At 47.7% G+C, this 15,488-nt stretch overlaps 1 protein-coding gene across 3 annotated transcripts in view; it reads right to left on the bottom strand.

Moving 5' to 3' along the window:
* The window catches only part of ASAP2 (ArfGAP with SH3 domain, ankyrin repeat and PH domain 2), a 2,176,645-nt gene that overhangs the window by 805,652 nt on the left and 1,355,505 nt on the right, over positions 1 to 15,488 (bottom strand). For all 3 annotated transcript variants that reach the window (XM_069606005.1, XM_069606004.1, XM_069606003.1), the window contains exon 20: positions 8,040 to 8,107. In XM_069606005.1, coding sequence (XP_069462106.1) covers positions 8,040 to 8,107 — 68 coding nt within the window. The remainder of the gene's footprint in view (positions 1 to 8,039; positions 8,108 to 15,488) is intronic.

The raw sequence follows: 15,488 nt of genomic DNA on the forward strand, positions 1-15,488 counted from the left end.
GTGGGCCCAGGAGACCGATCTGAGCCATTGCGTGTAAGTGGGCGGTCTAGGCCGGAGCCAGCAGAGGAGTATAAAGCGAACCGCCAGGAGCATGCACAGTCCAGCCAGTTTCCTAGAGTCACGGTGCAGCTGAGGGAAGTCATGGAACAAGCAGTGTAATGGAGTAGGAGTGATGGGGTGTTCCAGGACCTCTGACAAGGTGGCACAGATATCTATCCAAAACTGGGTGAATCGGGGGCAAAGCCACAGCATGTGTATATAGGAGGCCTGATCAGCGCCACATCTGGGGCAGGAGGGGGATGTGGTATTGAACATGCGGTGTAATCTCATAGGGGTATGATGGTACCTGTGTAGGACTTTGAACTGGATGAGTTTGAATTAGTGTTATATGAGACCTCATGAGTCCGGGCGCACATCCGAGACCATCTCTCGTCAGTGATGTCGGAGCCAAGGTCCTCCTCCCACCTGCGACGGAGTTCAGTGAAACTGGGGACCGCTTTTGTCTGGAGTAAGGAGTAAAGTCTGGATAGCTTGCCTCTAAAGGAGATGTAGGAGCAGAGCTCTTCTAGCAAGGGTTCGTCGGGGGGAATAGCAGGGAAGTCTGTATATCTGGTTTTGAGATGTTGGCGAAGTGAGGAGTATTGCAACCACGCCGATGGGCGGCGCCTAAGCGGCGAAGGGAGATCAGACCATTCGATGAAGTTACCCTGGGCAAAGGCATCACGTAGTTTCAGGAAGCCCGCAGCGGCCCAGCGAGTAACCATGGAGGGTGAGACATGTGGGACGCCGGGGAGAAAATTCCACAGTGGCAAGTCGCCGTGGAAGGGGTGGGGGGTGTGGACCGTGGACCAGAGTTTAGTTAGAGCCAGGGATGTGCTAACCACAGGGTTTGCAGAGTTAACGTCTGGGGGAACTGGTTGGAGGATCAGGGAACCAATCTCACGGTCGCATACAGACAGCCTCTCAAGGCGGACATGTGGGGGGGGGGGGGGGTCGGTGGCATTGAACCAGTATGCAGAAAACTGTGACTGAGCTACTATCCAGTATCCAATAAAGTCGGGTGCGGCGAATCCGCCCAACGCTTTGGGGGAGGTAAGTGTGGTCAGTTTGAGGCGGACGGCACCGGAGTGCCAGAGGAAAGTGTTACACAGCCTGTGTAGTGATTGGAAGAAGCTATCTCCAGGCCACAGTGGCAGGTTAGTAAATCGGTACAGTAGTTGGGGCAACACAACCATTTTGAGAATTCCGATTCTGCCTGCAAGTGAGAGGGGAAGCCTAGTCCAGCTGGAGGTTTTAATTTCCAGGTTAGTTAGGTAACTTTGGTAGTTATCACTTCGTAGTTGCGAAGTGTGGTGGGAGACCACTACCCCAAGGTAGGTGAAGCTGGTGGGGGACCAGTTAAACCCATACAGATCGGGGGGAGGCCGTGTAAATTCCGTGAGCGGAAATAATGTGGACTTGGAGCAATTGACCCTCAGACCAGATATGGCTCCAAAGCGAGTGACATCTGCCAAAATAGGGGGAAGGTTGATTTCGGGGGAGCGGACATATAGCAGGGCATCGTCCGCATAGAGAGAGACTATGTCAGCTCGGCCAGAAGTGCGAAGCCTCCTATGTGAATGTGATTGGCGAATCATATCAGCAAAGGGCTCAATTGCTATGGCAAAAATGAGTGGGGAAAAAGGGCAGCCCTGGCGTGTGCCCCTGGATATCTGAAAGGAGGGAGATAATCTGTCCTCTGTTCGGACCCTGGCCGACGGGGCGGTGTAGAGCAGCTTTATCCAGGAGCGGAAGTTGGGGCCAAATCTACATTTCTCGAGTACACACCACAGGTATCTCCACGAGACTGAATCAAAAGCCTTCTGCATATCCAGTGTAGCTGCTACTGCCTGTGTGGTTGGGTCTATTCTGCTAAGTACGTTGAACAGCCTTCTTAAGTTTAGGGATGTAGACCTCCCCGGAACAAATCCTGATTGATCCGGGTGAATAATGTGAGACATGCTCGGGGCTAAGCGGTTGGCTAGAAGTTTAGCGTATATCTTAATATCGCTATTAATCAGTGAGAGGGGTCGGTAGGAGCTACATTGCGTGGGAGTCTTACCAGGTTTGAGGAGCACCGTAATCAGTGCCTCTCGCAAGGACGGTGGAAGTATACCCCTTTCAGATGACTCCTCCCAGAGGGCGAGCAAGTGTGGCGCTAGTTGGGTTTTGTATAACTTGTAGAAGTCCATTGGCAACCCATCTGGGCCGGGAGCTTTTCCGGATGCTAGGGAATCTATGGCATTTATGACATCCTGGAGGGTAAAGGGCCTTTCAAGAGCGGCAATGGCGTGCGGTGATAGGACCGATAATGGTAGGCTCTCTAAGAAGGATTCGATTTCCGAAGTCTGGGTACTATCGGACTCCATGTACAGGGCAGTGTAAAAGGAATGGAATTCTAGATTGATGTCACGGGGGGACGTGGCGAGGGTACCATCAGGCCTAGCGATGGCTGGAATGTTAGGTGCGCTGAATTCACGGCGCAGGAGTCTAGCCAACATCCTACCGGGGCGCTCGCCTTCGCCATATTTCCTGGCGGTCTGGGGGGAGTCCAGGAACTTGACCTCGCGGTCAGCAAGGTCACGGAATTTGTGCAGCTCAGAGCTTAATAGCGCTAGAGTAGCAGGTGAGTGATCAACGGCGTACTGGGCTTCGTAAGCCGATAAGACCGACTCGCTAGTGGCGATATCGGCGCGGATGTCTCTCAGCATACCATTACTTTTGGAGAGGACTACCCCTCTGGTGTGTGCTTTGAAGGCCTCCCAGAGCACTGCCTGTGTAGTGACAGAATTTGTGTTAAATTCATAGTATTCTTCAATGGAGGATTCAAGCTCAGAAGCAAAGATCTGGTCCAGTAGTATGTAGGGGCTCATTCTCCACTGCCTAGTTCTGTTGGCGTCCGGACCCCAATTTAGGGAGATGAGGACTGGTGAGTGGTCCGATAATGTTCTGGGGAGGATGGCTAAGTGAGTTATACATTTGATCAGTGTGTCCGTGACAAGCCATCTATCAATTCTCGAGTGTGAGTCGTGTACAGAAGAGTAAAAGGAGTATGTACGGTCCATGGGGTACATCAGTCGCCATGCGTCGATCAGGGATAGACGGGGGAGCGATCTCAGGATGGTATAGGCCGCCCTGGATAGTTGTCGGGGTCGAGAGCCTGATCTATCCAGGTCCACATCGAAGATTGTGTTAAAATCGCCTCCCCAGAGGATAGGGAACAGGGGGTAGCTCTCAAGTAACGTGGCTAACTGTAGGTAGAAGTCAGGATCGTCGACGTTTGGGCCATATATGTTTAGGATGGCTATCTCCTGTCGTTGTAATATGCCTATGATGAGTACAAACCGACCCAGCGGGTCTATATGAGAGTGTTGGCATGTGAACTTTAGACTTCTATGTATTAGGGTGAGGGTACCCCGACTCTGGGTGGAGTAATCTGTGTAGTATCTCTGGGGTCCCCATTGTTTGGCGAATCGCTCCGCCTGTTCCGAGCGGGCGTGCGTTTCCTGTAAACATAGGATCTTTACCCCGTGGCGTTCGGCATGGAGCTGGATCTGGCGCATCTTTTTATAGTTGCCTAACCCTCTAATGTTCCAGCTCATGAAGGTCAGGGCATCAACAGCCGTATTTGGTGGGGTGATAGTGAAAGTAAGTGAAAATGATGAGTAGTGAGATGGAAGGTGTATATCCCTTGTGTATGGTGCAATCTCGCTGAATGAATGAGTTGATTGTGCATGATGTCAGTGGAACCTCTGGGGGCTGTCAAGACTTTTTTAAAAAACCAAACTGTTCCCTTACCACCCCTCACCCACATCCCTCCCCCAATCGGAAGGATGAAACCCAAACAATCCCAAACCAACTTTAAACTTTCCGGCCTCAGCGCCTGGGGGTCTGTTGACAGCTGAGCGACGGAGCGTCGGACCGGGGAGAGCGTAAGGAGTATGATGCTGCATAGTAGAACATATTATGGTATATATCGCAGCATGTACGATCTGTGGAGCGAAGATATGGAAAGACATTGTAGAGATAAACAATAGTGCCTCAGGGCATGCCGTGGATCCTGTAATACAGGGTTGGACCAGTGGTCAACAGCATATATTCAACATTATGATAGCAGGCATTAGAGACCAATCGGAGTGACACCGGTGATTGAAAGTCCATAGTGGGGGGGGAGGGGGAGTGGAAGGAAGTCCACTGTGCGGACCAGGTGTAGTGGGAGAGATTAAAGCATGAAGATTCACATCAGGAGTACATGAGTCAACCAGGGAAATGTTCGTCCATGAATTTCGAGGCCTCTTCAGGGATGGTAAAGAAGAAGGTCTGATTATCATGTTCAATCCTCAGTTTAGCAGGGAAAAGCATGGAGTATTTAACTCCTAGGTCACGGAGTCTCCTTTTTACCGCCAGGAAGGTTTTGCGCTCTTGCTGCACTGCCACCGAGTAGTCGGGGTAAAGGTGTATCCTCGCTGCTCCAAGATACAACTCTCCTTTGGTTCTAGCTGCACGAAGCAGAGCATCTCGGTCACGGAAATTAAGGATTCTGGCTATAATGGGGCGGGGAGGGGCACCAGGCCTAGGCTCTTGAGCCAGGGAGCGATGGGCTCTTTCCACGGCAAATTGTGAGGAGAGCTTGGGGTTGTCGAGGAGCATTAGAAGAGTGCGTTCAATGTAGTCCTCCATGGGTTCCCCGATGTTGTCCTCTGGTATGCCGACTATGCGGAGGTTGTTACGCCTGGAGCGGGATTCGAGGTCATCGTTCTTTTTCTCGACACTGGAGACCCGGTTGGTTAGTACTGACACCGCGGTGCGTAGGGAGTCCAACCCGTCCTCCACGGCGCCGACTCTTGCCTCGACCTCCGCCACCCTGCCATCGGTCCTCTCGATGTGGGCCTTTATAGATGAGATTGTACCATTCATGTCATCCAATTTAGTGTGCAAGGCAGTGAAGCCCTCCCGCATGTACTCAAACATCTTCTGTGCGTCATCGGGGGTTGAGGACGCCGTGGCGGAAGATGACTCCTCCTGGGGGTCCATGAGTGGCTTGGAGGGCGTCTTGGTGAACATGTTTAACGAACTTTGCTTCCTGCTCGTGTTAGCACCCTTAGTCATGGTGGTAGGGCGATTCCGGGGGCGCCGGGCCTTGACTGTAAACAGAGGGGCTGAGCATTGGCCTCCTCTCGAGTGATTGCACCGGTCGGGGGGTGAGGTGAGGACAAGAGGAGGGGTAGTGGTTATCAGGTCGGCGTGGGATCTTTGAATAATGCCGTGGTATGGTGGACGCAGTAGGACGCCGGGGCGGCACTGTGATCTCCCAGTCGTATATTTAGGAAAGTGTACTGGGCTAGGAAAAATAGTGTCACATAGAGACGACCGCCTGGGTCGTATGGTCGAGGCCAGTGGATTGCACCATGAGGCAGTAGGGGCACCGCAGGATTCGCTCCAGTAGAATGTGCTATTAGGTACAAGGGTCGATGAGGCGTTGCCTTTTAGTTTATATGCCCAACTGCACAGCCACGGCGGTATGTAGAATCAATATCCATATCCAACAATGGCGCCGCCCCCACGGCCCCCGGAGCAGGTCGCGGCCCTCGCAGCCGCCCCCGGCACCAGGGGTTCAGCGCCTACCTCCGCCGCCAGGCAGGCGGGGGGTCGGTAATTAGAGCAGGAGTATCGTGCGGGGGGGGGGCCGACACGGCAGACCAGGAGCAGCCAAGACGGGCACGAGGGTAATGGCCACGCCAGTCACCCGCCCCGCGGTTATTCGGACCGTCTGTGCGCGGCTGTAGGGCCAGCCGCGGCAGTATGGGAGGCGGCACAGGGGGCCCCTGGGTCTCAGGATCCAGCCTCAAGGAGAAGAGAGAGCGAACCCACCGATCCGCAGGAGGGCGACCCCAGGGGCCACAGCAGTCAGTCACACCCCCCCCTCTTGCACCCCCTACCTTGCTACACTCCGGTGCTGTTGTCCGGGCGGAGGAGCGGCAACTCATCCTACTTCTGATGGATTCTCACTGTTAGATTTGTACTATGGGCCACTGCTGCTAATGGGTTGAACACAGAAAGGTTGTAAAATTAATATGTTGCTTGCAAAAGTAATATCCTCATTAAGCAATCGCCATGAAGTTGCAACTTTCTCCCACAGATGACTCCTTCTCCTTCAAACCTTCATGTCTTTCCTCCTGTTCTTCTCTCAGTACTCCTCTTGCTTGCCACTCTTCACAGAACTCCTCACTTAAACTCCTATTCAAACTTCCCACCCCAGCTTTTTATAGTAAGGTCTCCCCTCCTGTTGGGTGATATAGGGATTTGGGGGACAACTGTGCAGTGAGGGCTGTGCTGCTATACAATTGGGCAGGTGTTGGTGGTCAAATAGTTCGGAAGGGGGTTGGCTGAATGTTACATGACGGCCTATCATCATCCTGGTTATCCCTCTCGGCAGTGGACAACCTGCTGCCACTGCCTGCCTCAGTCTGGGTCCCTTTCTTCCATCAGCTTGTGAATCTGCAGTTACAACATTCTTTGGTTAACATTGGAAGACGTTGTTTACATTTACACTGCTTTGATCGCTGGAAATGTGCAATGCTGTAGTCTCTTTGACCTTAGAATAGAAGGACTTGGATAATATTGCAAGTTGGTTTTATTCTCCGTACTGGCTGTACGAGTTAATACTGTTGCTTCAGCATGACATAGCATGCACAGGGCTGCATGAGGGGAGTCATAATGAGAAATGTTTCCATCCGCATTGGTGCAGAAGTTAAAAATGCTTTTCTTTGCTCATAACTAAGTTTGAAATATTACAAAGTTGGGAGAGGTTTAATTTCCTATGTAAGATGTTTGGGTCAGGCTAGGGAAGCAGAATGGCTCTCTGTTTGGCACCCCACATGGTAGAAACTGGTGTAGGTGGTAGGGGATTGAGGTACAAGTGTTCTTGTGACTATCCCCTGCCTTTGTGAAGGGACCCAGTAAGGATGGTCTGAGGCCCCCCCCCCCACCACCCCTCCAAATACCTGCTTCGGGCCAAGCCTTCTCTAGCTTGCTGTGACTCTGAGTCCTTTTAACCACCTTACAGTTGGTCTACAAGGTTAGGCAGGTGATCTTGTCACACCTCTTAAAAGGCAAAATAGGAATGTATTTGTTGTATCTGTCTTATGTGTTTCTTTATGAGTGAGGTTGGAGTGTAGGATGTAAGAATATTTGTGAGGTCATTAATAGAATGTGTATTGCTATGAACTAGAGAATGCCTAACTCAGAGTGCCAGAGAATCAGTTGGAGAGATGGGACCTAGGTGGTGGGCATCGGTGGGTCCTCCTGCAAGATATTAAGGACTTTGTGAGAAACCTATAACTTTAAAAATGCAGATATAAAAGACATACCTGCATGGCAGCAGAGTGATCCACACAACCGTATTTATTTACAGATTTAATTTGAAAATGTAGAGTACTGTGCAATGCATTTCAGCAAACAAGGCGCGCAAATAAACACAAAACCGGACAAATAGCAAAACGTTTGCGGTTTATGGTTGTCTGTTTAACCAGACACCGGCTAAAAGATTCACTCTCCTATCACCAGTCTGCGTCCCAATGCCTGCTAGATAAATCAAGACAAAGTGGAAAGAACCCACCAAGTTCAAACACTGGTAATTGGAGGATGGTGGTGGGGATGATCTTAAGTATTCGACTTGTAAATTACTAAACACTTACACAGTTCGAAGCAATAGAGTCTCTGGCCTGCTTATAGGCAACTGATGTCATTGGTGTTGGTGGCCCTTAAGATATGAAAAATTACATTATTTCTATCAGCAGATATATATGGCTCTACGCAATGGTATCTGTTCCCGATTTAGTAATGTTTTCCAGATGCAGATATATACAAGGATATTTTAAAACAAAAAGGGATCAAAAGGAAACCAGTGCATAATCCTTTTAATGCTTAATAATCATTTTAGAAGATGATTTTAAATTGAAAAAACATTGAAGCAATACTGGAAACAAACACAAACTTACCAACTCTTCACACTGTATATGTTTTAGGCGCTTTGCTATGTCAAGAGGTGTCTCTCCAGCGTCATTGGCTAAAACAGAATAAAGGCAAAACAGACATTTGTATTGCTCATTGCGAAAGGGGAAACTGGAACAAAAATAATATGCTTATGCTAAACGAAAAAATGATAAAGCTCTATGCGACATAGGTCTGTTTTCATACCTTTGGATCATTAAAAAAAAACAAGATATATATATATATATATAAAATATATATATAAAATCTATCATAGCAGGAACGAGTGCTTTAAGTGGGGTGAGAAATCGAGGGGGGCTGCAACGAGGGAGTGCTGCCAAAATGATAGCTGTGGACTAAAGTGCCCCCAGCATGGGACAATGCAAAAGAAAAGTTGTTGGATTACTTTTATTTTTATTGTCCCGCACTGGGGATTCAAACCCAAGCCCTGTCTGTGAAAAGCCAGTGTCGCATTGCACTGTTCCATTTCATTTGTGCCCATTTTCTTGTTTCATTCAATACATTGCTTGACACTACTTCAATTAAACCTGGTTTACTAACATGTCAGGCCTACTACTTCAAAGTTTGCTGTTCGGGTATACTCCTCTGCCCGAACATTATATTAAAAACAACAAGTGCCTCTGTGGTTAAAATCAGCTTACAACAAGTTTGTAGTGTTTATTACTTTACAACATCAAGCTTTAAGCAATTCTTCAGGCAAGGCAAGATTCAAATTGGTGCTCTTTATTACCCTTTTGTGATTTCCAAAACCTCCAGGTTATGCTCCTCTCCTTCTGAAAACCCTTTATCATAAGGGCAGCCTTCTTGCCACCTTTGTTTCCCCCACTTCTTCATTTACCAAACACTGACAATGTTATGGTGTTATTCTGCTTCTTCCCTGGCTTTGGCAATGTGGGTTTATACCTGCTTCTTTTATAGACTTCTTCAAATATGGGCAATAAGCATTACACACTTTGGGACTTTCCTTCTCCCCCCCTACCCCCTGACTTTGGCAATGTTTGTTGGTTTTAAATTGCCTTGCTTTTACTTTCTGAGATTAGAAGTGGGACATTGTTTTCAAATAGTGTTATCAGTAGAGATCAAATGAACATGTGCATGTAGTGTGCAATTTATCAATGCTCACTATAATAGTGTAAGCAACACTTTAGCCAGTGAAACCATCAGTGCAGCTTTTTTAAAGATCATATCCTGAAAAGGAAATCACTCTGCAGGGCTCAGAATTTTGAAAGGTTACGGGACTGGCAATTCTGAGAGGTTAGGCAATACACGATTAAATTAGATGCCCAGGATCACACATTGATTAAGGGGTGAAGCTGTGATGTCCGCCAACTCTGCAATTTCTGCATTTGAACACTTTCTTTTCCAGTTCTTACCATGAACTAAAATAATCTAATTTTATAAAACTGACTTGGAAAGTACACAAATCACATTACCAAACATGACAATTTTTTAAAACTAAATATTATAGAAGGGTGTTACACCAAATGGGAATGATTCTAGCTTCATTCTCTCAATCATCAAGGGAAGTTTATAAGTACCAGAATACCAATTGATGTGATTTAACATATTTAATCTGGGGTTGACATTTGTATTTTAAGGCATTGCATACTTCCAAAACACTGATTTGTCAAATTTTAATTTATAAATGTGCAGAAAAAGCTTTGACTTTTACAAAAAAGCACACTGTTCTTTTGTGTCAAAAAAGCAGACCTTAAAATATGCTTGCCCGAGGCCTGCAACATCTGGTCCGCTCTCTCTTCTGTCTGCCACCCCTTCCACTCAACTGGCCTTCATAAGAAAAAAGATCAACTAATGGCGATTGGTCGAAGTGAGCAGGAGCGGTTGGGAGCGCTGTTCCTCCAAAGAAATTTCATTAAGATTTACTGTTCCTATACTTTTATTTTAAAAAGAAACCATTCCGGAATGGAAGTGTAGGAAGAAGTTGAAGCTTTCACTGCAGTGTACTGAACGTTCCTTTAAACAGTAGGCGCATTTGTTTGTGGGGTTATATTGTGCATGGGACAGGGCTTGGCGATGGGGTTTGTCGGGTGTGGGGGCAGGCCAGCAGGGAACATCGTTCCACTATTTCTTTTCATACACTTTGACCACTGGTAATAGGCTAGACGATGCCACCGGCATGCGAGGAGGCAAACATCACAGAAGACGGACAGTAATGTAAGAGATAATACATGATTTGACCAGGATCACTGTATCGTCTGCTGCCAAAGCCAGGATACAAGCATGAACGCTTTGGTTCCACAGTCTTGAATTTGGATACTTATTCACCACTTGGTCTAAACGTTTATGCTCATCATTGGAGGTGATTGCCTAGGTTTTACAACACCCATCTGAACAAACCAATTTCTAGACATTCATCATACAGATGACATGTTAGTTTTTATAGCATCTCCTATCTGGTGCAGGTACATTGCTGATAACAGCACCTGTTATGTTGCAAAACCAAGTACATATGCAGGCAGGTTTATAAACTTCTAACATAGGAAAAGCTCAGCCAGCTTTGCTGGAATGTGCTATTCTAATTTTGTATATGAACACATATCTCTGCAATGAATGCTTAACACACTGAGCTAACTTCTGAACCATTATGGCACTCAATATATCAATATGCATTTCAACTTTGGCTATTGCACATGATCAGCATAATTCCCTCAGGAAGGAAAGAATGCTACAGGAATTGTGCCATATGGAACATACATACTATGTATACCACAGTGAACACATAAAGCATTACATAATTAATTGATCAAGGCCGAATGTACTTGTCAAAACAGAAAGGTAATAGGTTTAGAGCCTCAGCAGCATGTCGTAAAATATCCTGACGTGTGCTATTTGAGTCTGGTGAACAATGGGAACTTACTTCTTTAGATCAGGCAGCCTTGTGGGGGCCCTGGGCAAGTGCCCCTTTTGCCCTCCCATAAAAACGTCTCTGACCGGGTATGTCATGTGCGTCCATTTCCCTCGCTGCTCACAGGTTAGTCGCTTCACCTGCTCCCTGCGATCTGGCAATCTGCTGGTTTCACTCTGCAGCTGCCCACGCCACTTGCACACAGAGCTTCCTTTGCTCCAAAGGCTCTCCGTTGGTCCTGTAGAGGAGAACATGGTTTTCCCTTGCTCCTGCCCCCTCACCGCCGTCATATTGGAACAGCAGGAGAAGAGCTATATGTGGGACCCCATGTTTTGCCCCTATACTGCATTGAGTGTATGAGAGACGATATGCACTCAGGCAACCATACCGAATGTACCCTCGCACTGAAAGAGTGGAAGGATGTCAGCACACACCAACCTAAATCATGTAGTGCTGAGTGAAATCTGATGAGGCCAGAGTGATGTCATGAAAAAGATGTACAAGGTCATACTGAAACGCTATGAAAATACTTAAGTAACAATGTAACTGAAGCGATAAGAGAAACATGTACGAAATGATAAAGTAATCATACATACAAAGAAGATAAAGTAACTTGCTGACCATTAAGTGTAAATACACAGTAATGCAAGGTAGATGAGAAGTATGGAAGCTTGCTATAGTCGAAAATCTAACGTGGCAAGGAAGGCCATTATAGGAAGATGGACGTTGGCTCGTGTTAAGATTTAATCAAGCTACCTCAGAAACGGACCAGAGGTGCAGAGTCAGGAGATGTTGGATAATAGCTTTGTGTGCAAAATAATGAGGAGTCTCTGTTGGCCTGGGATCAAGGGTGCTATTTTAAGAAAAAATTGACAGGCAGAGGTACAAGCCAGGTACGTAAGTCAGATTTCTCTTAGATTAAACAAGACGAAAACATTTGCAAGAGCCAAGTATTGGCCAATTAACAATGGAGGAGGCTCATACAAGATGGAATGAGCAAGTTTCTAGAGGCCAAGAGGAGCAAGAACTAGTGTAAGTAGATCAAATAGCAATAAATGGGAGGTCTAAATGGACACATTTAAGATGATCTCACACGTGATTCAGAAGTCGACATCAAGGGCTACTCATTAAGCTTCGGATGTCCGGTGCGCATAATAAATACTAAACAAACAAACAAACAAACAGTGATGTGCTTGCACTCCCTTGAATGTCCCAGAACAGAGAGAAGGCTACATGTCAACTACAGGGGAGGCTCTGGTTTATGGTTGGACTGTTGAGAGATGATGGGGAACTTTCCTTCAACGACTCTTCCCGCTGCGCGACACCTGCAATTAAGGCTTTTGGAGGCGAATACCTCAGGACCAGCTACTACTCGCCACTCGACAGCGGTCCTGGCGTTGTCTTCCTCCTCCAGCATCTGCTGCACCGTGGAGAGTTCACAACTCGTCCACCTAAGACTCTGATCTGCTCCTTCTTACTAATGGTCTGCACCGGAGTGAGGCTTTTAAGCCTCTCAGCCTGCCTCAGGTGTGGGTCATTCCCATTAACAAGCTGCACTTTGCAGTTTTGTGCCTCTTCTTCGTCCCAAGTAGTTATGGGATTATGGCACTTGAAGTCCCTAATGAAGAAATCTGTTTTTCTAACCTTCTATTTTGCAATAAGCCATTAGAAGATTGGGGACTCTGGGGAAGTTGAACAAGGGGTTTTCCCATTGCTACAGACCCGCTTCCCCCCTCATGTGATCCTTCCGCAGAACACCCCCCCCCCCCCAGGGTCGGGATCAGAAAGAGTCTGCCTTTCCCTGGACAAATGAGAAAATTCCTAGGCCAGGTTTTCTGGGGAAATCATCTCCGATTTATCACAGGCCCCACCCTAAGGCTTCGGCTGCCTTTGCCATATTTTTTCTATATGAAAGCTAGGGTGGGCTTGCGGAAATTCTACCTCAGGGGAGGTATATAGGCCACTTGCGTCATACAAGATAAAGGCCAAATCAGCCAATCTATTTGCCTCTGCCTGAAACTCCACAGGTTGTCGAGCAAGACCCAAAGGTTAGAACCTGAAGGGAACTGGGTCATCCTCTCGCATCTCTATTTTGGTGTAAACCTAGTCGAGGGGGTCTTCGACTAACGATGGCTCCTTGAAAGTTGACGCAGACAGAGTATCAAAGAACGCGGCAGCCGATGAAGACATTGGTGGCATCGGCAATCCTCCAATCGAGGATTTCACTGCTCTCAAGCTCTTCCGCGCACAAGGAGGCTGGTGAACCGAGTCCCTGCTGGCTTTTTTTGGCACAGTCGGCTCAATGGTCTTTTTCCTGAAGGAAGAGAGAACGGATGGGACCGCTTTCTCAAAGACCAGCATCATTTCGATGTGAAATTCTTCTAACTTTTCTGCCAAAGCAGTTTTAGACAGGAAGCGTACACGTTTTTCAGGAGACAAGTCCGTGGACAAATGCCTCCTCCTCCGCTTCTTCTATGAGGAAGACGTTGATTGATGGCAGGCGCTCCTCGAGTGAGATCTCTTATGGTGCTTCTTCGACCATTTACTCTCCCTCTCTGGCGATTTTTTCGGGCACAGAGCTTTTGTTGTTGAGTTTCCATTTAGATGGCTTTGTACTTGGCAAATTTGAAACAGAATGCCCCAGGGCCAAACTGGAGGCTCTTGCCATGAGCCACAGTCTGGCACAACATGGTCGCCACCGAGGCATCGCAGGCAAATTCTGCGGGGCCCAGTCAATGGCATTTTGGCACCACTGTGCCAGCACTTTTTGAAAGCAGAAGCTTTTGCAGTCTACATGCATCGGAGAAATTCTGTGAGGCAAACAATGCGTTCACGAGTAGCATGCTGAGAACTGAGGTCACGTGCTATTTGTACCAACATCCCATCTGGTCCCGGAGCCAACGACTCGAGGATCCTTGACTACAGACCACAGAACAGCCCCTGCTTGGAAAATGTTTCTGAGAGTGCTACAAGGCAGAAGAATATATATATAAGATGAGGAATCCAATGGAAGATCCAATCCATTAGAATTACAAAGTTTTGGTTTAAGTGCTGGTGCAAGCAATGGAACCCATGATTCTCGGTTCGAGCACAGTAACCTCGTCACTAGACCACATATACTACAGTTATACACTAAAAAGGGTGAATGCCTTATTAACAAATTGCTTCCTGTGCGGGCGTGTGTGGGTGTGTGAATTAAGAATTTAATATTTTTTCGCCTCTAATGTTACCTTTGCCTACATTCACCAACCTTTCATGCTGCGTTACTTCAACAGTATTAAGGTAGGGAGAGTTTGTCCTTGATACTTGTGTTTATGTAATAGCATTGGTAGCCCAATGTTATTTTTCTGCACTTATTAAATCGAACACTGCTAAGTTTTAAGTCTTTTTTTTTTCTTTAACATATTCAAAGGATGGCTAATGTGCTCAGAAGTGGCCAATGTTCAGGTATGACGCAACCAACTGGTATTGGTAATATGACTGAGACTGAGAAATGTTCCATACCTTCTCTAAACTGCGAAGTTGATACTGGTAACATTAATCCTGTTATACAGGACGCTATATCTAATACATTAACCATTGAGTCTCCAGGTTCAACCAAGGAAGGCAATTCGCTCAATTCACTTAATAGCGATTTTGACATCAAAGCATTGGCTGACCTGGACTCTCGCATCAGATTATCTATTGGTCTGTTAACTCCACTCATTTAAAGAAATCACGATCTACAAGAAAATGTATCTGGAAATGATGCACACTTGCCATCCAACACTACTTTGCCACTATCGGGGGTAAATATTAGTAACGGTGATAGACCGCCGGAGGGGAATCGCCCTGTGAAATCAAAATGGCGGACGCGCGAGCTGTGGCAGGACCCCGGCCGCGTAATACAGAATGAACCGGTGAATCCACAAGAGAGGGACACATCACGCGCATAACAAAGAAACCAGTGCGGGGTAGACCCGAGCCTGAGTCAACCCCGCGACGTGGAGATCGGCGCGGCCGGTGGACGTGTGACATGGAAGCGGGAAGGCCCCTGACACGGTGAGGCGACATACGCAGCAGGCACGGGAAGGCCCGAACCCGAAGCGACGCCCGCAACGAGGGCCTAACGAATACACCCGCCGGAAGAGTGCAATAATCCCAATATAAGGAGAGACCCGTAAAACACCGGGAGCAGGGCGGCGGAAGAAGCAGGGGCTACGGCACGTGGAGCGCAGCCAAGACTGGTACCGGCGACGCAGGCAGAGGGCGGCTCCCCCGCGATGCCAAAGAAAGCGGAGGGAAAAACCAAGCAAGTAAGCATGGAGACTTTTACGACGACGTCCGGACACAAACTGTCGCCGTCGGCGGACAAAGCAGCAGCCGCGGATGACACGTCGCGCCCAGTGGAAGCCGCTAACGAAGGCACGATACTGGAAGCAATCGCCTCCATGAAAGAATCGCTTGAAAACAAAATGGACACAGCAATCGGGGCCCTGAAAGCATCTCTAGAAAATAAACTGGATACAGTAATGGTAGATGTGGGCCTTCTCCGCCAGGACGCGAGGGACCTAACAGAAAGAGTGACGGC

This window comes from Ambystoma mexicanum, chromosome 4p, assembly GCF_040938575.1.
Source record: "Ambystoma mexicanum isolate Mex_15411 chromosome 4p, UKY_AmexF1_1, whole genome shotgun sequence".
NCBI lineage: Eukaryota > Metazoa > Chordata > Amphibia > Caudata > Ambystomatidae > Ambystoma > Ambystoma mexicanum.